General features: G+C 39.3%; 1 protein-coding gene across 1 annotated transcript in view; it reads left to right on the top strand.

Moving 5' to 3' along the window:
- CMYA5 (cardiomyopathy associated 5) overlaps window positions 1-25,326 on the top strand; it is a 99,077-nt gene that overhangs the window by 57,206 nt on the left and 16,545 nt on the right. The window contains 7 exon segments of the mRNA XM_040225898.1: window positions 8-103; window positions 3,737-3,970; window positions 5,500-5,522; window positions 9,918-10,036; window positions 14,628-14,777; window positions 17,302-17,448; window positions 18,777-18,924. Of these exon segments, the coding sequence (XP_040081832.1) occupies window positions 8-103; window positions 3,737-3,970; window positions 5,500-5,522; window positions 9,918-10,036; window positions 14,628-14,777; window positions 17,302-17,448; window positions 18,777-18,924 (917 nt within the window).

Here is a 25,326-nt window from a genome sequence, read left to right as displayed (position 1 = left end):
TCTTCAGGTTCAATTAGCGGACTTTCTAGAAGATTTGCAAGAAAAATCCTTGAGGATTGAAGCCTTTGTTAGTGAGATAGAATCCTTTTTTAATACCATTGAGGTAAGTTACCTTTTCCTTTTTACTTTATCCCAATTCGCTTAAAACATCACAAGTAAATAAAGCTAAAATGACCTGAATTTGGGTTTGTGTGTTCATTTGTGGTTTGCCATTGTTGTTTTTGTTCCATTAAAAGTAGTCCTTAAATCTTCCCTCTGTGTTATCAGTGAGATTACTTCCTGTCTAAGGATAAATGATGTGCCCTTAAAAACACATACACGTATACAAATAGGGTACTAACTATGATAGGGCAAACACTTTACATGCTTGTCCAATTTGATCCTTACAGTAACCATATGAAATGGGAGTTATTATTGCTCCCATTTTATAGCTAAGAAACTGAGATTTAGAGTTAAGTATATTACCCAAGGTGATAGTAAGTTTATAGCCAAGATTGGAGCTTACTTGCTCTACCATCCTGCCTTTCACTGGGTTAGCTCTGCAGAGATGCTCTAAAGCGTTGCCCAGTGTTCCATGCTAAGGACAGATGAGTGTCTCTCATGGTACCACTGTCTTTGATGAGTTCATGCTGACCCTGCTCTCTCTGCAGTGAAGGAAGGGGATAGGAACGCTCCTTTGATATATGAATGCAGCCCATGCTGGGGTCCAGCCCCTGCAGGATCCAGGGGAACCCTCAGGAGAAACGGTGTCGGTGAATGATTTAGAGAGAGATAAAGAAAGAATATCAATAACCTCAGATATGCAGATGACACCACCCTTATGGCAGAAAGTGAAGAGGAGCTAAAAAGCCTCTTGATGAAAGTGAAAGAGGAAAGCGAAAAAGTTGACTTAAAGCTCAACATTCAGAAAACAAAGATCATGGCATCCGGTCTCGTCACTTCATGGGAAATAGACTGGTAAACAGTAGAAACAGTGTTAGACTTTTTCTGGGCTCCAAAATCACTGCAGATGGTGACTGCAGCCATGAAATTAAAAGATGCTTACTCCTTGGAAGAAAAGTTATGACCAACCTAATTAGTATATTTAAAAGCAGAGACATTACTTTGCCAACTAAGGTCCGTCTAGTCAAGGCTATGATTTTTCCTTTGGTCATGTATGGATGTGAGAGTTGGACTGTGAAGAAGGCTGAGTGCCAAAGAATTGATGCTTTTGAACTGTGGTGTTGGAGAAGACTCTTGAGAGTCCCTTGGACTGCAAGGAGATCCACTCAGTCCATTCTGAAGGAGATCAACCCTGGAATTTCTTTGGAAGGAATGATGCTAAAACTGAAGCTCCAGTCCTTTGGCCATCTCATGCGAAGAGTTGACTCATTGGAAAAGACTCTGATGCTGGGAGGGATTTGAGGCAGGAGGAGAAGGGGACAATAGAGGATGAGATGGCTGGATGGCATCATGGACTTGATGGACATGAGTCTGAGTGAACTCCGGGAGATGGTGATGGACAGGGAGGCCTGGCGTGCTGCGATTCATGGGGTCGCAGAGTCGGACACGACTGAGTGACTGAACTGAACTGAACTGAAAGAAAGGATGTTGTAGATAAGAAAATAGAGGAGAGAAAGAGGCTGATATTCCTTGGTTTACACAGAAAGCCAATAAAGCCCTGAGACAAGGAGCTTGCTCTGTTCACGGAGGCCGTAGGTGCCCTCCTGGTCTCCTGAGGGAGTGAAGACGCAGAACATCTTCCCGTTCAGGTCTTAGAAACCCAGGCAGATAAGTAAACACAGAGAGCCTCTATTCTCCAAGGGATCAGCCTGAAAAGGAGAGTAGAGAGAGAAAGAAAGAAAAAAAAGACACGGGGTGACCAAGCTTCGGTGAGCGAGGCCCATTACTTTATTTTCAAAAGGGACTTTTATACCTTGACTTGTACATAGAGGGAAATAAAAGATGCAAGGTCATGCAGAATCAGCCCAAACACTCCAGCAGCTTTGCCCTTATCGAAGCCAGGATTTTTTCTTCATACCTTTCCCACAAATGATATTGTGTACATTATCTTCTGGCCTTGGAGGCCTGTGAACATTTTATGACCCTCTTTTGATAAAGGCTGCTCAACCAGAAAACTTATTTTCCCTCAAAGTGTTTTTCTTTATATTTCTAATCTATGTCAGCCTCAGAAAATGCTAAACAGAGTTACATTTCTCATGGAGCAAAGGTGCAGTGAGTTACAAGAAAGAACCAATTAGCTCAAAGGCCTGATGTGGTTACTTTCAAGGCTACACTTGTTTTTCTTACATTCCAACTATGTTAACTAATGCACTCCCAGGTGCACAGTGGATAAGAGATATGTGAACTTAGCAACAAGCATTGGCCCAATAATGAAATCCTACACCAACACTACTCTAATATCTTTTAACTCTTTGAAAGGGTCTATGTTTTAGGCTTCCTGTACCTCTCACAGTTGGGAGGCTGTGAATAATCACAAGCATAGCTGCAAGAGTCTGGATAAACCTGCCAAGCAAGCTAGAATGCTAACAGAGGGGGTTTGATTTGAAATATCCCTCTCGTGTCCAGGAGACTTATTAGCTAGAGCCCTAAGTTGATTTTCTCCAGAGAAAGGTGGTCAGGGATAGCCCCCTGTTAATGTCAGGAGGGTTGGTGAAAGTCATAAAATAATAAAACAGACAGATTCTGGTTTGAGGGTAGATGCTTGAGCTGGTCTAGGGAGCCCCTCGAGTCCTGAAGCCTTGCTTATCAGGTCTCTTCCACATGACCTTGTTATGGGTGGGATGGCCCATGCTGGCTCCTGGCAAGCCAAGACATCCTTACTTATCAGTCAGGATTGACAGGCTTCTGTGGGAGGCTGGAGTGCTGTTTCCCCATCACTCCTCATTCTAGCCTGCTTGTGAAAGGTCTGCTTAACTCCTGTTGTAAATCAGTTAAGTGAAAGTGAAGTCGCTCAGTCATGTCCGACTCTCTGCAACCCCTGTAGCCTACCAGGCTCCTAAGTCCATGGGATTTTCCAGGCAAGAGTACTCGAGGGGGTGCCCCTGCTGCTTATTTCTAGTGCTGTTGCTGCCCAACCTCCACTGCCACTAAAGTGTTCCTTTCAGACAGTAAACAATATGATCACCTTATCACTAGCCCTCTAATCAGGAAAATCCTGTGGATGGAGGAGCCTGGCGGGGTAAGTCCATGGGGTCACAAAGAGTCGGACACGACTGAGCGACTGTCACACACACACTAGTCAGAACAGCTAAACATCAGAGTTTGTCCAGACGAACCATGTGGTTTCTCCGACTCTGGTAGAAGGTACCTCTTCCCTGGAGAGCATCTGTGGCTGTGGCACCCTGTCCAGTATCCTCGCTGTTCCCTCCTCCACACTCTGATTTTAGTAGAGTGGGAAAGATGGCACGGAACCCTCTTGGCTACCTGATCTTCATTCATCATGATGCCAGGTTTTGTCATGTGGGAATGCAGGTGGGCAAGACTTCCCTACAGATATTTTTGTGTGTGTTTCATTAACTAAATCCTTCTCGATTGTCTTCTTACCGTGAATTCTGTTGCAGAGATGACTATGGCAAAGGAGGTTGACAGGCTGAAAATTCAGATTGTGTGCATCACCTGTGATTCTCTTACCAGAATGCCCAAGATTAATTCTTTAAAAGGCTAGTTTTTCTTGTGAAAAATACATATACTTCTTTTTTCACTCAGAATTGGTTTTTTGTTTTTATTTTTTTAGGAAAACTGTAGTAAAAATGAGAAACGGCTAGAAGAACAGAATGAGGAAATGATGAAGAAGGTTTTAGCACAATATGATGAGAAAGCTCAGAACTTTGAGGAAGTGAAGAGAAAGAAGATGGAGTTCCTGCACGACCAGATGGTCCATTTTCTGCAGAGCATGGACACTGCCAAGGACACCCTGGAGACCATCGTGAGAGAAGCTGAGGAGCTTGACGAGACCGTTTTCTTGACTGTAAGCACCATTTCAAACAGATCCATACACCTTGAACCCAGTCTGGCCCAAGTCTATTTTTAAAAATTCAACTTTTGCTCTTTTCTGAGATCATATATATCTCTCTGGGGAGTTTCTATAATTCTCATTTAAAAATTATTAGGGCATGCCAGATACTCCTGGAAAAGGCCCATCCAGTCCTTAAAGCCATAACACCGAGATCCAGAAAGGGTGCATGGAAGCCAGCCTGCAGCACCATCTGTCTGTTCTGTCACAATGGACTGGTCGCCTTCTAAGAGGGAGGGAAAGTAGCCTGAAAACTTTATTTGTGCTATGCTGCTTGTGGGTGCAGGCCTGATCTTGCAGTGCCCATCCCCACTCCACGCCCTGATCTGAAATGACCTCTCGACCATGCCCTCTGAGCATCACCGAGCGGAGAGTAACATTTTGGTACGCTTTCAGCATGCAAAAGAATGACATAGAATGATACCTCTTTTAGGTATCATGTTAATCTTTTTACAAGGGTCTTCCTGGGGACCCAGATTCCTTAATTCAGACAAGTACCTGTGCACAGGGAATCCCTTGGGTGCTCCTCCAGTTTCGCCCAGAGGCAGCTCTTTGCTCTCCCAATTCCCTAAACCAGCAGTAGAATGCTGGTTCTCCTCAGAGCCAGGATTAACCAGGAGTGATGGCGATGTTTTCCTCGAGGGCAATTCCAGACCCAGTTGTCAACTCTGAGGAAAGCACCTTTCTATGATGAGCTGTCAAAGCTCTTCTGTCCTCCCAGCCCTTTAGTGAAGACTGGAGATGGAGCAAGGCAAAACTGGGCAGAAAATTTGGGTGGGATGGACGTGGCATCCTCAGAGGAGGGTGAAATCATTCAGTTGCATTATGCTTAATTAAGGCAAAGCTTTAGTATTTTAAAATTAAGTACCTCATGTGACATATAACATTAATAAAGTGCTTTGTGTTCCCTAAGAACCTTACCTGGGTTTGATAAGAGTATTTTCTTCTCTTTAGAAGAACAAGTTGTGAAAAAGAAAAGCATGTTTTTCCTACTTATAAAAGTGATATATATCCAGTTTAGAAAATTTGGAAAATATAGAAAAGCACAGAGAAAGTATCATCTAGAGATAACTACTGATTACATTTTGCGCTCTCTCTCTCTCACACACTGAACACATTTCAGTCATTGTACTTGCTTCAGAGAATTCAGTTCTGGAAACTAATTCATTTGTTAATGAATAGAAAGAAGCAGAGCAGAGGCAAAGTGTTGCCACTTTGCTGAGGGTAGAGAGTAGACCTAAAGCCCCCTCCATCGGAGACCCCACTCCCCACCCCTTCTGAGCACTAATTCCTTTGCTGCGTGGAATGAAGCCCCCCAAAGGAAACAACCTCAAAGGTAGTGAGAAGTGTAATGATTATTAGAACTTACACAATCTTAACTCTCTAGGTCGGTTTTTCTTTATGGTTGTTAACTAGTTTCTCTCTCTCTCTCCCCCCGCCCCTTCCCCATCTCAATCTCTCTCTCTGTCTCATTCCTCCGTAAGTCATTTGAGGAAATCAATGAAAGGTATAGAAAACGTGGCACAATGTAGTGGTGGCTGAGAACAGCATGACTGTATGCTTTATTTTTAATATTTTGGTGCTTTATAGAAAATGAGCTGCCAGTTAAAAAAGACATACATTTAGTGAGCTCCTGGATTTGCACTTTTAGCTACAGTGCTTTTAAAAGCTAAATGAAAGCTTTTGGAAGAAAACTGCATGTGCTTTAGTTAAATAACAATTATCATAATGTAGATTTTTAACCACTTCCTTGAGATGTAGTCTGTATTTCCAACCTAATCTAGACTAGGCTATCTTTTCTGTCACTGCATACAAAACATTTTGTATATGCTTCGACTTATTGGTTGTATATGAGTATTTGAAAGGATCATTCATATCTGCCTTGAGCAATTTGATGACTTATGTAATCTTTAATGGAATGTTCTCTCATTTTCTCTTCAAAAGACAGGCATGCATTTATCTTCTTTTTCTGTTCAGCTGACCTAAATGAATCTTCCTTTGATTTTTGTTTTGTGTTTGTTGTTTTTAACACTCAATCTAAGAGAAGTTCTTTAAAGGCAAAACACTCAACAAGAAATCAGGAAGTGCTGTTTATAAAAACACATAACAACAAATCTTTGTTTATCTTCTGAGCATCTGATAATGAGATGCTCATACTGATCTGACTCATTTTCTTTTCTGCCCCATAGACAGGCTTGAGGTCTTTCCTACAGGCTGAGCCTAATGTTTTTTTGTGTTTTTTAATCAATTTTACCCTTTTAATGTAAATTTCTAAAATTGTGAATATCATCTTCAGTTTGCTTCAGTCTCAAGTTGTAAAATAGCATAAAGTAAAGAATCAGGAATTTGTAAAATATTAAAATATATAAAAATGGTTTTCAGTTAGAAACCTGATTTTTTAGATGAGAACCACACACATGAATCCTATTTACCTGTTAAGGAAATCTATTCAACAGAATATTGCCAATATGTAAACATTTCTTCCATAATTTAATCATAATTAGTATGAATAAAAAGATATAGGCAAGGAAATAGAGAATGAAAAAATTGATAACAAATGTATAATGAAACTAAAACTTCCTCCTTAAAATTTATGTTTCATATCTACATTAAACTATATTTACAACTTCTGGAAAAAAAAAGAATATTGCCAAAATGCTTTAAGAAAACAATTTGTATATTAATATTGGCAATAATCAATAAGGGTTTTATTACAGTGACTTTGTTATAAATAGAATTACTCAGGGAGCTTTAAAAAATGCTGATGACTGAGTCTTACCTCCTGAGAGTCTGGCTTAACTGCTGTGAGGTGTGGCCAGGGCATTTTTAAAGCTTGCTAGGTGATTTCAATGCACAGGCAGGATTGAGAACCTCTGGTTTATAACAGCCTGTCCTCTGGCCCAGTGGTGCCACAGACTGGCTGTGCCTGAATTACCTGTGTGGTAATTCTGGAGCTCCAGCCCAGATCTACTACAGGAGTATCCAGTAGTGGGACCAGTTCTGGACCAGAACTGAGACCAGTTCTGACACAGGAGCCAGAGGCACACTGTGCAGGTCTGAAAACTGATACCCAGGCCTTGCTCCCAGTTTTCTTTATTATTTTTTTTTTTAATTACACACTTCTAAGTATTATTGATGTTTATTTTTACCCCCCAAAGTATATGGATTTAGAATGCCATTCTGTATGCGCTGGACAGCATACAGGCATTTTTGCTTATTTATTATATTTCATCTGCTTGTGGAAGAAACTAATCAGCAAGAAAATTTAGTGAATGAAAATTTGCAAATGCATTTGCCTTTAAAAATGCTATAGTTTCACATTTTTTACTTTTCTAAACATTAGAATATTAACTTGCTAATATGAGTTGACATGCGTTTAATTCTAAATACCGTTTCTTTGGTTTTGTGCTTGAACTTGTTCATCTGTCTGTCTTTTTAATTAATTTTGATCTCATTGTCCACTTGGCAATGAATTAATCTTTGCTAAAGCTGCATGTTGCCAAAAGGAAAGTATACTTGGGATAACCATTATTTTTCTGTAAAGAAAAAAGATAACAAAATTCAGGATTTGATGAAGAAATATGAACAATTAAAGAAAATCTTGTTAAATGTGCACACGTGTGATGAAGATTGATTTTTTTCACTGAAATGAAACCTTTCAGGTTCTCATGATAACTTGTACTTTAAGTCTCAATGTTATTGGTGTTCCTATGAGAAATGCTAATTTTCTAGTTTCTTCCCCTTGCTGCTTTTTCTCCCTCTCATCGTATTATATATCTAAAGGCAATGCTTGCATATTAAATCATTTTTCACAACACCAAAAATGCTTAAATTAAAGAATGCTGTCAAGCATATTTAGACTCAAAATTTGCATATTCTGAAAAACACATTTGCTTAGAAAATGCTGTTCTGTTAAGAGGATGCATTTTTTTTCTGTTTTGCTCTTTTGTGTTATAATAATGGAAGAGAGTCTCAACCATTTGTAGGACCTGCTCATAAAAAGACATCAGCTTGCCCTTACACACACTGATAAATTTTAACAGATCAGGGAAAATTGTATGTTTTATCTATAGCTACAGCTTCTGTGCTATGAAGAGTCCTCCATTTAGTCAGTGACACGTACTGAGAGGGCTTAGTATATGCACTCGTAGCCCCTCTTTGTTCATTTTGAGTCTATTGTTTCTACCCTCTGCATCCCTAAAGCCTTAATTAAGGTTCACGTTGCCTTCCCTCATCTAGAGCATCCTGGGGCCTCCCAACTGGCTTCACTGCCTCTCCATGTGCTGGAGATCTTCCTTCAGACTCACGTCAGGGTGTTCTTCTAAAATTCCCTTGTGTAAAACCTTCTGTGACTCTCTTTGCCTTAAAGGGCAAAACGGAAACTCTTGGTGGACGTGAAAGACTTCCCAGTCGAGTCACAAATCACCTTTCTAGTTCATCTCTGATTGTCTCCATTTCCCAGTTCTCAAGGTCCATGGTCCCCTGCGGCCCTTGAGTGTGTCTTACTTTTTTATAGCCCCATGCCTTCATTTATGCTGTTCTCTCAGCAACCCTCATACTCTGTTTGTTGCCTAGGAAACGCCTAAAGATGCTTTAAGACTCAGCAAAAGTTACCTCGTCTTTGAAGCCCCTAATGGAGCATCTCCCTCAAATCAGAAGATAGTGAATTTTATTATTCCTAACACTTGTAAGCATAGTGAGCACTCGTTAAATATTTCAGTTATATTTTATCATTTTTCCCACTCATACTGATAAATTTTCCAGACCTAAGATCCTGATATTCTTACCCAAAGGGAACCTTATCCTCTTACTGATTCATATATATTTATGGAAAGCGTACTATGTGCCAAGAAACAGATACTGTAGAGAAACCAGCAAAACCCTTTTTTGGCATGTAGATTATACTCAGGTGAAGTAGACAAAAACAAATAGGTTGTAATGAGTTTGAGGAAACAGCACAACAGAGTTAAGTAAGAAGAAGCAGAGGTCTGGCCTCTCTGAGGGGCTGACATTACAATAGCGATCTAAGTTAAGTGAGGCAGGAGACACACAGGTGGCTAGGAGAAGAAAGTTCCAGTAGCAAGGGAAGGCTTAGAGTTTGCTGCCCAAACCCCAACGTCCATGGAGTTCCTAATGGTTGACTTAATTTCTGGAAGGTATTTTCTGTCCTCTTGAGTAAGGTACACAGAGGAGAGCTCCTCACCAAATTTTAGGCCCTCATGCTAAAGATAAATGCTTTTGCAGTCCTTCCTTTCTCTGTTTCCCTCTTCAGAATCAACCCTTTTTTAAAGTCCATATTTCACCTGGATGCCAATGCTGAGTGCATCCCTCCTAATAGGGTCTTGAATATAAAGAGAAGTTAATAATTTATATACTGTGGCTTATTTAGTCTTTCAAGAATAGATAGACTTTATCCTCCTTTGTTGCTGACCCAGTGCCTGGCACTTAGTAGATGTGTGTATTTTCTTGAAAGACTAAATGGCTAGATATTTAATATTGAGAGTTGAAAACAGCAAAGACATCACAAAGTATTTGACTTTCCAGATGGGCTCTGAACCTTTTTTATCTTTAGAGAATAAAAACAATCATTCAAGTGTAATCATTTTTAGGACTAACTTTGTAGAGGCAAAATTAAGAATGTATAATTCAATGGAATCTGTTCAATTTAAGGATATAGGAACGGAGTTTCTAATATTACCAGTTGCATTAAAGAATCCTATGAATAGATTTTAGACATATCTTTCCAGATTTTGAAACATTTTAAATCCTTTTTGGCTACAATGCCTCACAAAAACCACCACCACCAATACCAACAACAACTTCATTTTGAATAATTGTTCTTAGCTTTCATTATGTATATGTTAATAATTTCTTGACTTATACAGAATTATTTTCCCAACAGGTTGCTTTCTGCAATGGAGAACACTGCTTCTTTAGAGAAAATGCCTGCTGCATTTTCACTCTTTGAACATTATGATGATAGCTCAGCAAGAAGTGACCAGATGTTAAAACAAGTGGCTGGTAGGAACTTTGATATATTAATTACCTCAGTGAAATTTGGCAGTTATTTCTTGTTTGTTTTGTAAAGTTTTTGAAGCTAAGGAATTATAACTGGAAAAGGAAAAATCTTTCTTGTAAGAATTTAAAGCTAGATTCTGAAATAAAGTGTGAGACTAGCATACCATTTCAGTTATAAACGGCATTTCCATTTGAAGCTTTGTGACTGTGCTGGAATACTGAGGAGGTGGAAGAACGGAGCAGTGGAATCAAAGGGTCTTCTCTCTTTTTTTCTCTAAAGAAGATTTCTCTCTCTTAGTGATTATTTGCTTCACGCCAGCAGCCAGGTATAAAAGGAAAGATAAATCAAATATTTTCATATATGTTGTACAGGTTTTTGTTTTGGAGTGGCTTTCCCCTCTTCAGTTGAGTTCTTTTTCCTTTTTTTCAAACAGATTAACGTAGAGAACTAACAGCTCAGCATCATGCTCTGTAGCCAGGAGCCTCCTCCTGCTCAGCTGTCAAAAGCATCCTGCCGACTCTTCAAAATATTTTTTAATGTGCTATTTTAACAAACAAGACAATGAAATTTATTTAGATTTTTTTCAAAGCTGCTGTGTTTCAGTGAAGTAACCAAGTTTCACTTAATGTAAAATGTACTTAGACGCCCTCTTTAATGCTATAATCTTGCAAAGCAAACCATAAAGACAATTTCTGTTTTCAAATTGAGAATTAATTTTTATTCCTGTGGGGAGTTTTAATTTAGTAACTAGTAAAAGTCTACTGTGTCTTAAAAAAAACTGAAAAACAAAAAAGCTCCCCTCAGCCCCCAACACTATATAAAATGAAAAATTCAGTTATTTGTCCTAATGGATTTTCTTTAGGTATATCTCAGAACAAAGGGGTATTTTCTTATCATGTCTTTAAGAAGCATTTGAATGGAGCCAAGATTGCAAACCAAGAAATTCTGGTCAACAGAGTAGCTCTTTTATTTTTAAGGGATTCTTTTTTTTTTCTTTTAAAAAAAATTATTTATTTTAATTGGAGGCTAATTACTTTACAATATTGTGGTGGGTTTTGTCATACATTGACATGAATCAGCCATGGGTGTACATGTGTTCCCCATTCTGAACCCCCCTCCCCCTGCCCTCCCCATCCCATCCCCTAGGGTCATCTCAGTGTACCGGCCCTGAGCACCCTGTCTCAAGGACATTCTTTTGAATCTGATGGGCAGTGAGGGGGCATTTTGTACATTTCAGAGGTCACAAAGTGTTAATGGTGCATTCACAAACAGTACATGTGGCAGTCCCAGTAGTTCCAAGCTGTTAGGGGGGACTGGCCTCTGAGATATGCACGCCACACATTGCGCCTCTGCTTCAGAGAGTATAATGAGAAACAGAGTACCCCTAACGGTTCTTCCCTGCTTACGTGATGCCGGGCAGGGTGGAGACTGTTTCTAGTTGGACTGCCCTCTAATCTCACAACTCTAGGAGACAGGTTTTATTGTTATTCCCATCTGACAGGTGAGGAAATGGACGGAACAGAGAATTGTTTCTCATATTGCTCTAGATAGCTGTTGGGGATGTGTGTGGCAGGGGTGTTTGGCTTTCAGAGTCTCTGCGCTTGATCCACTGGTCTGCACCAAAGAGGCTGAGTGTATTGCTGTGAAAGGGGGGATAACCATAGATTCATGACACCCCAAGGCTTCTTGACTCTGCTGCTTAGAACTTAAAAAAAAAAAAAATTTTTTTTTGTAAAATAAAATTGACCATTTTAACCATGTTGAAGCCACCATTGTACAACCATTACCGCTAATCCAGCTCCAGAATTATTTTGCACAACTGAAACTGTGTATCTGTTAAATAACAGTTCCTCATTCCTCCCACCCACACCCCCAGGCTCTGGCAACCACCCTTCTACTTCCTGTCTCTATGGATTTAACTACTCTTAAGTACCTCATATAAACGGAATTCTGCAGTACTTGTCTTTTTTGTGACTGGCTTATTTCATTGAGCATCATGTCCTCTAAGTTTACCCGTGTTGTACCATGTGTCAAAATGCCCTACCTTATTAAAGCTGAATAAATCCCATTGTATGTCGATACTGCATTTTGCTTATCCATTCACTTGTTGATACACTTCTGAGTTCCTTTCACCTTTTGGCTACTGCAAATAATGCTGTTCTCCTGGGGACTTTCTTAAAAGCTCAGTTGTGTGGGAATCTGTATCCACTAGAAGTACTGAAGCGCAGGCTGACCTAACGCTTAGCTCATTGAGCACTGCAGCTCTTTATGGGCATGCTCTGTCAGGCAGAGGGAATCCATGGGGGTGATGCCTTTGCCCAGTTCCTTAGCCTATGTCTGGAAGCCTTAAAATCATTTTGCATTTTTGGCATCACTCTTACTCAAGTTTCTTACTCTAGAAGTGTAAATAGTGCTGATAACATATAAAGTCTGAGCCTCTGATGTCCTTGTGCCGCATAGGAATTGTAAATCGAGCCACTGTTAGTAGATTACATACATGGAATATTCATACTCCCTTTTAAACTTTAGAATAGTTTAAACGATAAAAGTGGTTCTTGTTTTGAAATAAGATGTTTTAGTGTCATTGTTTTTAAAGGAGTAGGTTAGGTACAAAATCATTTCTAGCCTACACGCATTGCTTGGTTCCCTACAACTGCCTGTTCCTTAAAATTTGTTGATTTGGGAGGGGGGCTCAATGATCAATTTAAAGTTTGCTAAGCTACCTGATATAAAGATTTCTGAAAAGATGTTACCATTTTAAAAAGCAGGTAAGGCTCAATGTATAATTCATAGAGGAAAAGGGAGCATTTTCATTGTTTGTTCTTCAGAAAGTTCTCCAGCACGACTTCAAAGATGATAGACAATAGTCAATCTTCTTGGCTCTCCCATAAACCAGGGCAACATGAAAATTTACTGAACTACATTTATCTGGTGGACCCCTTTAGAATGTGACACTGATTTTCTGCTGGGAAGACAAACAGAAAAGTCAAAGATAGTGTAAGAGACCTTGAAGCACCGTCAGCCCTTTGGGAGGTGCTCTGACAGGTGGGCTTCCTGCCCTCTCTTGCAGCCTCCAGGCACATCTTAGGTCTGTGGTCCCTCCGTGTTTACCAGATGACGGGTCTCTACTTCAGCTGCATCGTCAGGGCTGCCTGCCTTCTCCCCTTCGTTTTCTGTGCTCCTGCAAAGGTCTGGTTGCTTTCTGAATGTTAACACTGGTTACGTGTCCAGTACTTTGCTAAGCACTTGATATGCATTATCTTGCTTTCTACACCAATCCTGGGAGGAAATAGCATTATTGTTGTTTTCCTGTTTTAAAGATGGAGGAACTGAAGCTGAAGTAACAAAGCTTATAAGTAGGGGATCTGGCATTTAACCTTAGGCCAGCCTCTCCCCTCCAAAGCTCATGAACTTGCCCATTCTCTTATCTTCCTTCTCATTTTTCATAACTGTGTATTTCCTCTGCTCTTTATCTCTGTATTGAATCTTTTCAGTGTGTCTCTTTTTGTTACGTTCTATAAATTTAGAATCATTTATTCCTTCTAATTTCCACTTTCCTGTTGAACTAACCTTTGTTTTCTTTCCCTTCATTGTTGACTTTTAATAAAGTAATCACATAAAATTTAGTCTATATTATTCAGCAAGCTCATCTCTCAGGATTGTTGACTGGAAAATAATAACCACAAAAATAAATTTTAAAACAGTTCATCTGTTCAACTATGGGAATAACCTTTTCCTCTAATTTGTAAACTATACTCAATGCTTTTATATCTCAAAAATTTTGGAGAAGAATTTCATAGGAGTTTAATTTATGGCATTGTATGTACATGAATGTTCAATATGCATAATTATAAACTTTTTAAATCTCTAGTAAAACACTTGAGAATATTGTTGCCTTTAAAATCAGAACAATGGATTTATACTAGATATCTAAACCTTATATTTGAATCAGTTAATAGGGTGCTTTCCCTCACGTAATTTTTACATTTTTTAAGAATTAAAAAAAAAATTGTAGGTATAGTCATGTTGGATATGGGAAAATGGGATAGTAGTTTCAGAAAGTGTATTTTGATATTTTATTCATGCAAGTCTTTTGCAGCCTTGATGATAAAGCAACTATAGCTAAAAAGGGTTTCATTGATCTCTATTTGAATATAGATTCTATGTTGACATAGAAGGATATGATATTGGTTACTAGCAATGCAAACTCAAGGTTTTGTTTTGAAGGAAAACCAAATCATTTGGTGCATCCTCTAACTTGTATAAGTTTATTACTCAAAGTATAGGACTGAAGAAGAATATTATCAAGTGATCCCATTGGGAGATCCATTTTTTTTATTTCTATGTGTATCATAGTGTATATGTACACATGCAGAGAAGACATTTTGGAGAGAGATACAAACAACTATAATAACAATGGTTGCTTCCAAGGGATATCCTTGAGGTTGGGGGGTTGTTAAGAACAAGATAGCCCTCCCATTTTTTCTCCATGTATTGCTTGTATTATTATCAATAAGCACAGGTGACTTTTGCAAAAAGAAAAAGAAATCAATAAAACAGCATTAGTTATAATAAATCTTGCTTATATTCCAGTTCCACAACCTCCTAGATTAGAACCTCAGGAACCCAATTCTGCCACTAGTACCACAATCGCAGTTTACTGGAGCATGAACAAAGAAGATGTCATCGACTCCTTCCAGGTTTACTGCATGGAGGAGCCACAAGATGACCAAGAAGTAAACGGTAGGATTGCTAACACATATTCAGACGCATATGTACATTTCTACATCTTAATGCGTAGTATTTAAACATATACCTATTACGACTCTTTCCACAAAGCATTTGTAGCCACTCATAAAAGCCACAATGAACCAGCAATTATATAATGAAATGACATATAAGCAAAATTTGGAAATCAGGACCAAAGGAAACGAGAATGAATAAATACTATCCTAATGATGAATAAAGTTCATGAGTGAATACTTTTCAACATGAGTATTTTAACTGAAATTCAAATTTGGCTTTGAGTTCTCAGGTTAACAAGAGCAATTGAGTGATTCTCATTTTCAGGCATGAGGTAACATACCAAAGTGTTGAAAACAAAGTTTCGATCAGAACTGAAGTCTAAAAACAAGCATAAAGTGTCCCACTTTGTAGAGGAGAAATGAGCTGTATATAGGACACTGTCCTCCACAGTAATTTTAGTGCAAACACAGCATTGGATATCATGGTTGGCATTTTCTCAGATCTCCCTTTGATAAAAGCTGCAAACAAACTATAAAGGTAAATTCAGAGTTCACACTTCTCAAGGCACGAGAAGACTGTATGGGATAGTCTTCTGGTATCCCAAATTAATGTGAAGATAGAGGTAAAAGTGCTTGGGAGGGTGAATGGATCGCATGTCTTACAGTTGAGCCTTTTGTAAACATCTCTCTGTTCAGTAAGACCTCTAATAAGTCCTAGAAGCCAGGCGGTTTGATGGATCAGAGTTGGGAGTGCTGACATTCTGTGTTGCCTGTTGAAGGTAGACCCATATTTTTGGAAATTAGATGAGCATGTGAAAAGATTGACATGGCATAGGAACCAATTTGTAATAAGAAATGAATTATAACTTATTTCACTGTTAATCAGTATTTAAGTCTTTTGGGATGTCATGTGATACTTAAATTAGAAAAAGAAAGCAACCATAGGCATATTGTAAAGTTGGCTAAATTTGTCTGTAAGAACTCATATCTTATTGGGAACCTATTACCATATACCTGTCACAGCATAACAAGAAAAGTGCTCTTATTCCCATTTGCAATTGAGAAAACGGATATGAGATTAAATAATTTGCCCAAGATCACAAAAATTACTTGGGACCAGGACAGGTTTTAAATAAAGATCTTGCAGACTTCAAAGCTTATGTTTTTATTTGCTTGACTCTGTGTTTGTTTTGTTATACCACACTTCACCTCCCTGTATATCCAGTTATATCAAAGAACCTCATGGCTCTCCAAGACTCCTCTTAACAACTGTTTATTTCCTGGAGTACTTTATATAAGTGCTTCACCTCCCAACCTTCCCCTGCCATGCCTCAAACACATACCTATCTTGTGTCTCATTCCTTTGATGCCTTGAACTCTGCTGATGCCAGTTCAATAATCTGATGGTCTAGACTGTGATACTATGTTGTGTGTAATAGGTCCCCAATAACATATATTATGTGCTTTGTTAAAAGGAGTACCAGGCTAAATGACTTAGTCTAAAAGGATAATTCTATTGAGAATTGCAGTCCCAGGTTCTAGGCTATGGGGGAAATGTTTTTCAGTCTGTATATGTCTTTATGATGTTATTTAAGCCAAAATTTCATCCAGAAAGTATATCTCACTGGTAAAGAGAGATGCAATTGAAGAAACCTGCTGAGTTAAAGAGTTCCTAAATTTACTTTAAAAGGGAATAATCTGGGTTTCTTAACTGGAGGGGTTTTGAAGATATGACATCCCAGAGTAATATGAGAGGATACTTGGAATTATCAGAGGCTAATTTAGAAAAGAAAATCATTCTTTTAAAAGGAAAGAAATTTCAGTAAGACTGATCAGATTGGCCCAAGGGGCAGGTGTTGTTCAGAATGTTACTGAGTAATATTTACTACCAAAATACTTAAAGTAAAATAAGTAATTTTAGGAAATGTCTTGATTGAACAAAGTTATTTCTTAGAACAGTTTATGCTCTATCAACAGGGTTTAAGTATTTCTATCAATTATGGAAATCTCTAGTTGAAAGAATTCTGGAATTCATGATAAGGAATCAAGATTTGAAATTGAAAATCATACTGAATGGTTTGCTAATCTATAAAGATGCTTTTTAACAGTGTACATTTAGGAAACATGGGATTTTCCTTATTTTATTACGTACTCTTAAAATATTGTCATTGCTTCTTAAGACTTTTCTTGAGAGTGTATTACTAGAATTAACATAAATTCCATGCAATTTTAATATTTGCTATTAAAACAAGTTACTTTAATTGCGGTATATGAAATTCGGAATCTTACTGATGTGCTATTACGTTCTGGTAAATGTTCACAAGTAATACTATGTCATTCTACTTATCTTTCGGAATGTTATTGCTTGAATGTTCTTAAATGCTATCTACCACTTAGTGATATCTGTAAGTTTATCAGTTTGTATTTCCCACTGAAAAATGTGTAGTTGAATTTTCCAATAGCTATAGCTTTCAGTTAACTTAGGAAGATACCTCAGAGTTTATGATTGTGTTTTATGCTAGATTTGGTAGAAGAATACAGAGTGACCGTGAAAGAAAGCTACTGTGTTTTTGAAGATTTAGAACCTGACCGATGCTATCAAGTGTGGGTAATGGCTGTGAATTTCACAGGATGTAGCCTGCCCAGCGAAAGGGCAATCTTTAGAACAGGTAAGGAGATGGTAAGGGTTTCCCAGGTGGCTCAGTGGTAAAGAATCTGCCTGCCAGTGCAGGAGACATGGGTTCAAACCTTGGGTTAGGAAGATCCCCTGGAGAAGGAAGTGGCAATCCACTCCCGTATTCTTGCCTGGAGAATTCCATGGACAGAGGAGACTGGCGGACTATAGTCCAAGGGAGTCACAAAGAGGCGGACATGACTCACCAACTAAACAACACTAAGCAACGACAACAAAAAGGAGATGTTAAGGGGGTGTTAAGAGGCAATACTCAGTTCTTTACAGACTATTAAGATCAACCAGTAAGGATTTGTTAAGCACCTGTTGCATGCTGGGTGTTGTATGGTGCTGCATTTGCAATAGTGAATAAGACTGAGCTCCTCTTCTCAAGAAGCTTGTACTCAAGTTGGGGAGATACAAAACAAAAAATCATGGAAAACGTGTGCTAAGGGCTGTGATCCAGAAGGATATCCAAGACTGGCTGGGGCAGGGACAGGATCAGGAATGACTTCCTAGAACTTATGCCTACATGGAATGATTAAAGGACCAGTCGGAAGTAATATGTTAAAGGAGTGTATTCCATCTGAAGAAGACAGGTGAGCACAGATATCAAGGCAAGAAAGAGTAGGGAGTGTGCAGGATACAACAAGAATTTTGGTATTATCTCTTTGACTTAAAAACAAGGAGAAGAGGACATGAGTTAAGAAAGGCTAGTACATAAGAGTTCACACTTGCCAAGGTAAGAAGCTCAGGCTTTCTCCTATGGGTACTAGGAGCCCCCGAAAGACTTTTCAGCAATGGTATTCAGCTGGAAATGCATTCCCATGATGGAATCTTTTCACAGGGGCTTAAGCAGGTGTGTCATAAGCCAAGTTTGCATTGTATTTCAGATAATTGTAACTCCATTAGGGGGAGAAATGACTTACTCCCTCTGTTTTATCCTTTCTTCTTGCCTTTTAAAACAACTTACTGAGTACCTATTGACGGCAAGATCATGGCAGCTAACTTTTGTGTAAAGGAAGGGACAAAAATCTTCATATTCATTTGCTTGTATATGTATGAAGAAACCCTGGTAGGATTTATAGAAGAATTTATAGAAAGCTACTATTAGAAGCTGTTTGGGAATGGGTGAAAACTGGGCGGTTTGAAAGCAAAGATGAGAGGGAGACCTTTCACCATGTATATTTCTATGTATATTTTACCTTTTGGGTTTTCAACTCAGGACATATTAAAAAAAAAATTAAAATTATCCCCAAGCCCAGCGACCAGGGAAGCAGAACTGCCATAGACAGCTCCACAACTGCCCTGGTTCTCTCCCCCCAGCCCCCTCCACCCCTGTGATCCGGGCCGAGGACTGTACCGTGTGTTGGAACTCAGCCACCATCCGCTGGCGGCCCGCCAGCCCGGAGGCCACTGAGACCTACACTTTGGAGTACTGCAGACAGCACGCTCCCGAGGGCGAGGGCCTCAGGTAAGGACGCCTCTGCGTGGGAAGAGCCTGGTGTGCCAGAAACCCAGCGCAGGCTCTCGACCAGCCTCTAAGTTTATGCTCACAGAGGGAGAAACGCTTCTTAAAACCCTGCTGTGCTAATGAAGCTGTTGACTGGATTTGCAACTCTATCACTATTCATCAATAAACACGCTACAATGCAGAATGGTGGCTCCCTTGTAAGAAAAATATGTGTGAATTTTAATAAGATAGAACATTCTTTGAGGTATATTTAACTTGAATCATTAGACAGGATATTGCATGTGTTCTATGCTTTTTTAGTAGTCATACAGAATAGGTACCACCTAACTCAGGAAACTAATAGTGAGTGTGTATATAATGTAAATTTGAATGTCTCCATAATATATTGGCAATAAAAAGGAGCTAATTACATTTATATTATCACAGACATACTTGCCTCTTCTAGAGCATGAAAAATCTAGAGATTTTCCTGGAAAAAAGAAATTAAAGCTCTCTCAATAAAAACTATGAAGCTAAAATTTATTAATAAAAGGCTGTATATCCAGTGGGTCTTTGGTAAATGTTAATTTATTTACTGAGGTGGTGTTTTCTTAACCTCCAATCTGTGGCAATAGGGAATGATGTTCCATGATGAATATTTAGATTATTAATATCCATATTTTGCTAGAGACATTTAAAAATCAGTAATTTACTGAGGTAAATTATTTTGGCAGGATATGGAACTTGGAAATAATGGTATGAAATCAGATAGCTTTTTAATAAAGTCTATTATTTAAGCTCTTTATTATCTTCCTGATCAAGCCACAGCTATTTATTTAGTTATGATGTGAGGTTTCATTCAACTGAGCAATAATTATCAAGTATGTGAGGATAAGCTTCACAAAATAATGATCAAAGGATGAATCAACGCTGAGTGGAGTGTGTAAGGGTGAGATGTAGGCATTTCAGCTGAAGTGAGAACACAGTAAACATACAAGAAACAACTTCTCTGTTAATGTGCCAATTGCTGGAAGGCAGGACTCAGTGATTAGCAAATAGCTGAGTGGTTAACTCAGAAACACACACACACATAGACAAAGACAGAGAGGCTTAGGAAGAGAAAGAAAAAATAGGGGAAGGAAGACAGAGTGAGAGAAAGACAGAAACACACAGAGAGATGATTACTGGCTTCTATTAAGCATTCACTATATACCAGGTCACTGTCCTAAATGCCTTATGTATGTTCCTTTATTTAATCCTTACATGCACTCTGAGAGCTAACAGATGCTTTGAGAGCCTAGCAGCTAGTGAGTGGCAATCAGGACTCAAATCTTGTTTTGTTAGATTTCAGAATCCAAACTGCTAACCACTGTTGGATGTCACTCATGAGAGTCCTGGACATTCTCTACATAAAAACTCTTGATGCTGTGAGAGCATTTGACCAGAAGTGCCCGAGTCCCCAGGCAATCTCTCCCATCATTCTGCATCATCAGTGAGGAAAACCCAGTTTTTTCCAAGGCAAGACTAGACGATGAAGGAGTGCTTTGGAGTGACTCATCCCTGTTATAGCATTGGTCCTCAGCTGGCATTTGCATAAATAATACCAGCACAGTTGGGTTCTTAAATCAGCAGAAATCTGGAAACCCTGAAACCTAGTAGCCACTTCACTGAGGGAACTGTGATGTCATCTCATAAGTGTGGCTTCAGGGAGAAGGAAAAGGGGAGAAGGAAGGAGGGCCTTTGACATGTCAGGAGCTGTGCTAAGTCTCATCTAACCCTCTCGACAATTATAGAAGGGAGGTCATGACTTCCATTAAATGAGACTCAGGGAGGTTAAATAATTTGGCCAAGGTATTAAATGATGGAGTGAGAGTTCAGAGTCAGGATGCAAACTCAGGTTCATCTTATTTTTTCTACTAGTTCTAAAACTTGTATCATTACACAGACTGTGTTAACATACCTTAACAGCCTGACAACTTGGAGTTATTGAATATCCTTGGTTTCTTTTGTCATATGAAAAACATAGATGTAAAGAGAGAACCCCTTTAGTTAATGGTTTTCCTTTCTCTGGTCATTCTAAGGCTCTCAGAAAAAGTCGATTTGCTATCAACAATGAAGAATGCATTCCAAACAAATCCTTCATCAAAGCTAGAGGAATCAATGAGTTCCATTTCTAGGGAAAAAAATGGCCTTCCATCAATTTCATTAAGACAAAAGTTGAGCTTATTAAAACATGACTTGTCATTCATTTATCCCTTTGAGACTTTGCCAGTGGGTTCTCTTAATTTTTCTTGCCAAAGGAGAACATCTGAGAGCCTGGATAAGCAGAAGGTTATAAAAGTTATGGACCAATACAAGAATCCTTTGTTATTGAATGGACCTGGTCCAACAAGTTTAGAAGTGAAGGGAAATTCCACATTCTGAGCCTTGTTGATAGCTTGGGGCTGTGTTGGAGATGGAGCTGTTTTCCAGTTAGGTGTTAAAAGACCACTCAGTGCCCGGAGGTAGAATGGTATGTTCAATCCACAGCTCAAAGATGACTCTCCAGGCTCTCTGGACACCTGATGAATCTCACAATAGATAAGTTTTTAAGGCAAGCATGATTTTGTTGGCCGCAAATCACTGCCCTGTTTATTTGATGTCACATCAGAATGCTCCCTCACGAATACAAGAAGCCTCAGTGCTTTATATTTCTGGTTGGCATCAACAAACTGTGAAATAATTCATCCTTAATTTCAGAGGCCCAGGGCTGCAAAACTCATTTGTATCTTTTTTGGTTCTCCAATTTAAGAGTTCAGGAGGAAAAGAAAATTCGACTTTCAGAGTGGTCATGTGTCTTGTGTCTTTGACCATCTGGTTCTTAAAACCAACTTTAAAACATTCCTTACAATGTCTGATGGTTCAAAACTCTACTAAACATTAGCTATTTAGCAGTCATCTATATTGCCAACCTCTAGGATGTTAGCTGTAGACAGCTAGTCAGACAGTGGAACTGATAAACAAAGAATCTCAACATTTTATCACCCCTAGCTAACAAAGCAAACCATCCCTAGTTTTCCGTTTTATTAGAACCACATTCTTCACTTTGGTTTTCTGGATAGCAGTGCATAATTAAAGTTATTTTGTGTCTTGGAAAGAACAGCAAGCCAAGGATTGTCTGATCCCACTCACTTGTTGGCTCCATAAAGGGATTATTATGTAAAGTTGCAGCCTCAGTGCTTGGGACAGTATCTGGCATAGTGTAGCTACTCAATATGCATGTGTTACCTAAATGGGTATATATCATTCACATTGAATATATAATACTGACAAGAACAATAAAAGTTAAGTCAGTTTTGAGGATAATGTCATTCAAAATCGGAAAAAAGCCAATTGTGCCCACAGAGTAAAGAAGAATGGTGAATGAGTTAATTTTAGTGAATGGATACTTAATTAGGAGATAGGACTAGTCTAACTTGGAGGACTGGAAACCTTTCCATGGATCACTTATAGGGAAGGACACTTATAATCTTTTTTTATCCATTGGTTACATAACCCTTGCATACATTCTAGGTTCTATGCAAAACCCCTATGCTAAATCAGATGTAAAAACAAAACACATACAAAAAACCCCATAAAAAACTGGGGAAGAACAGGAAGCTTTTCTGTGCAGCTCTTCATTACAGGTCTGTTTAATGAGTGAATAAGTAGATAAATGATGGCATTAGCCAATCTCCTTTCGTCCTTGCCAACTCCAAGTCATCCCACTGACTGGAATCTCTAGCAAAGAAAAGATGGAGAACTAAACAGAACTAAGAACTAAATGAATTTAGATATTTCTCACCCTGAATCCCTGAAAAGACAGACAGCCTTAAACGCTCTCATCTGGAGTAGGAAGAGAGATTGAAATGAAGAGGGGAAAAAAGGATGACTAATATGAAATCGCACATACGCACACAGGGGGCACTGATTACCCTTTAGATTAGGGCGTCTAATTTTGGTTGCCAGAACAGAAACACATCCATCTTCAGACTGGCATTCACTCTCCCAGAACGATGACCTCTAGAAATTCCAAAAAGATGCCGGTCGACCTCTTAGAGGAGGTGTTTCAGTGCAGTGAGCCCACTGCGCTCCCGAGCTCCCTGACGTGGTGTCTGAAACAGCCGAGCAGTTGTCTTGGTGCCATCATCCTCACAGAAGCCTCGTCTGCGTGCTTGGGTGTGCGGCGCTGTGGGCGGGAGTGACAATCCCTGGCTTGTGTGTGGGGGCTGAGGGAGCTCCTACTCACCCTTTCCTGTTTGTCTTTGAATGCTCTCCTCAGGTTGGGTGGGCTCAAAACACTTTCAAAAATTTTCCACCGCTCGGCTGTTTCCTCAGCTGTTCTGTCTCTCCTGTGTGGAGAGAAGTCAGCAGAACTGTGGGTGGAGGAGGGAAAACTGAGAGAAATATAGTACAGGGATTAGCCGTGTGGGCTGTGCAGAGAGAAGCTGTGTACTGAATGACAAATCTGTGAGACTCAATACGCCACGAAAGTGGTTGGTAGTGCTCCCCGGCCCCGGCCAAGGCGACGGGTGGAGAGACCCTCCTGGGTCACCCTCCCTGGGAGCCCCCTCAGGGTGGGCTGGGCTCTGGGAGCTGGATCTGTGAGCTCCTGCTTCTCCTGCTTCCAGCTTTTGGGGTCACACGTGGTGGGGCAGGAACAGGATCGTCTGTCACAGCTGGGTGATCTAGCTGGGGACACCTGCCACTTTGTCCCTGTAAGGAAAAGTAAGGGTAAATTTCCTAATGAACTCAACGCCTGATCAGGAGATGAAGAATCCCAGCATTTGAAAAAAAACAAAAAACAAAAAACGTTTTTTACTAAGCTTTCAGCTGGACAGGTGATGACTGACCACACAGTCTAGCGCAGTGATTTGACCTTCTGCACAGCCTGTGGGTAAAGGAGACAGTCATTCCTCCCCCATGCTTGCTTCATAGGGGGACAGGAGCACCACTGACATGATTGGGCCAAAATTCACTGAGTAATTAAGAGGGAATAGGATAACCTACCCCCCCCCCCACCCACAACTCCACCTCCACAGAAATTCTTGGCATTCAGCTTTTTCTAAATGAAATCTTTCTTCCCAAATGAATCTGATTTAACTTTGATCATTTAAAATTCTATACACCTCCTGGTTGTATAGTAAAACCTCAGTCAATGGAAAACCAACCTCTTCTTTTACTTTTAACTTATGATCTGTCAGTTTTCAAAACGATTCCAATTGTTCACAATGAAAGACTCAGTCGTACTAAAGCCACTAAAAACAACCCTGTAAGGGCAAGAGCCAGATAATGCAGAGGTAAGGAGACTGTATCACGAAGCACAGGTTAAGAACAATACCTCAGTGGAACATGCAATTTAAATATGAACTTCCTGGCAGCTAAAGTGCAAACAGAAGAGTGGGGGAGAGAGCAAGAGGGAGAAAGAAAGAGATTACATAACTCATCTGTTTTAAAAAAGGAAGCACAACACTTCACTAAGAGAGGCAATTCTAGACATTCAGTTATAAGATGAATTTTTCATGCAGATCTTTATATAAGGGCTATTGAACCAGATAATAGTGATTGTCTTTAAGAGCAGCTTTACAAAAGATGCAAAAGCATTCCCTATGTGACCATTTTTTAAACAGGCTCTGAAAGCATGATTTAAATCGCAGGTAGTTCTATGGGACCTCAGGTAATTGTCCACCTGTGTGACCTTGGAGTGGTAAAGGAGAGCTTGGAGAATCCAGAAGAATGAATAGATGTTACTGGGTTCTTGGGATTCTCTGCCTGAAATGTAAATGGGATCATTCAAACTTTGGAGGGTAACTAACTATAGAGAAAACTAAACTGTAGGATCCTTCTGCTGGAAAGATCTCTTTGATTGACTCTCTTTGATTTTGTGAGAGATTCTAATTATAGGAAAGCCTGAGTTCCATGGGTCATCAGGATTCTGCCCTCATGTTATGTTTCTACACTATTATGAACTAATAGGGATGTTTAGTTAACACTGAGTCTTATAATAAGACTCATTTATCAATTGAAAAAAAAAAGGCCTGTTGAAAAATATTTATTTACTATGTTTAAAAAAAAAAGTCAACATATAAAGAATTTTCTTCTTAATCCTGATTTAACCAAAAATTTTCATCTTAAACAGAAAATTCCGTGTTTATGGTTAATTAAGTTTTTATAAATGGCTTCCAACAGCTGAAACTATTTAGTTAGTTGTCCTTGAACTTCATGTTGCTTATGTTCTCATAGATTTTTCTTCTTATTCCTGTTTCTCCTTCCCACCCCTTCTCACCCTCTGCTATCTTACAATTATGGTTTTCAAACCTAACAGATCATTAAAACAACAACAACAACTGGGATACTCGTTAGAGTTAGATTCACGGGCCCCTCTTAAGGATTCCTATTCAGAAG

Source organism: Oryx dammah, unplaced genomic scaffold, assembly GCF_014754425.2.
Source record: "Oryx dammah isolate SB20612 unplaced genomic scaffold, SCBI_Odam_1.1 HiC_scaffold_26, whole genome shotgun sequence".
NCBI lineage: Eukaryota > Metazoa > Chordata > Mammalia > Artiodactyla > Bovidae > Oryx > Oryx dammah.
This window is presented reverse-complemented; position numbering and strand designations above follow the sequence as displayed.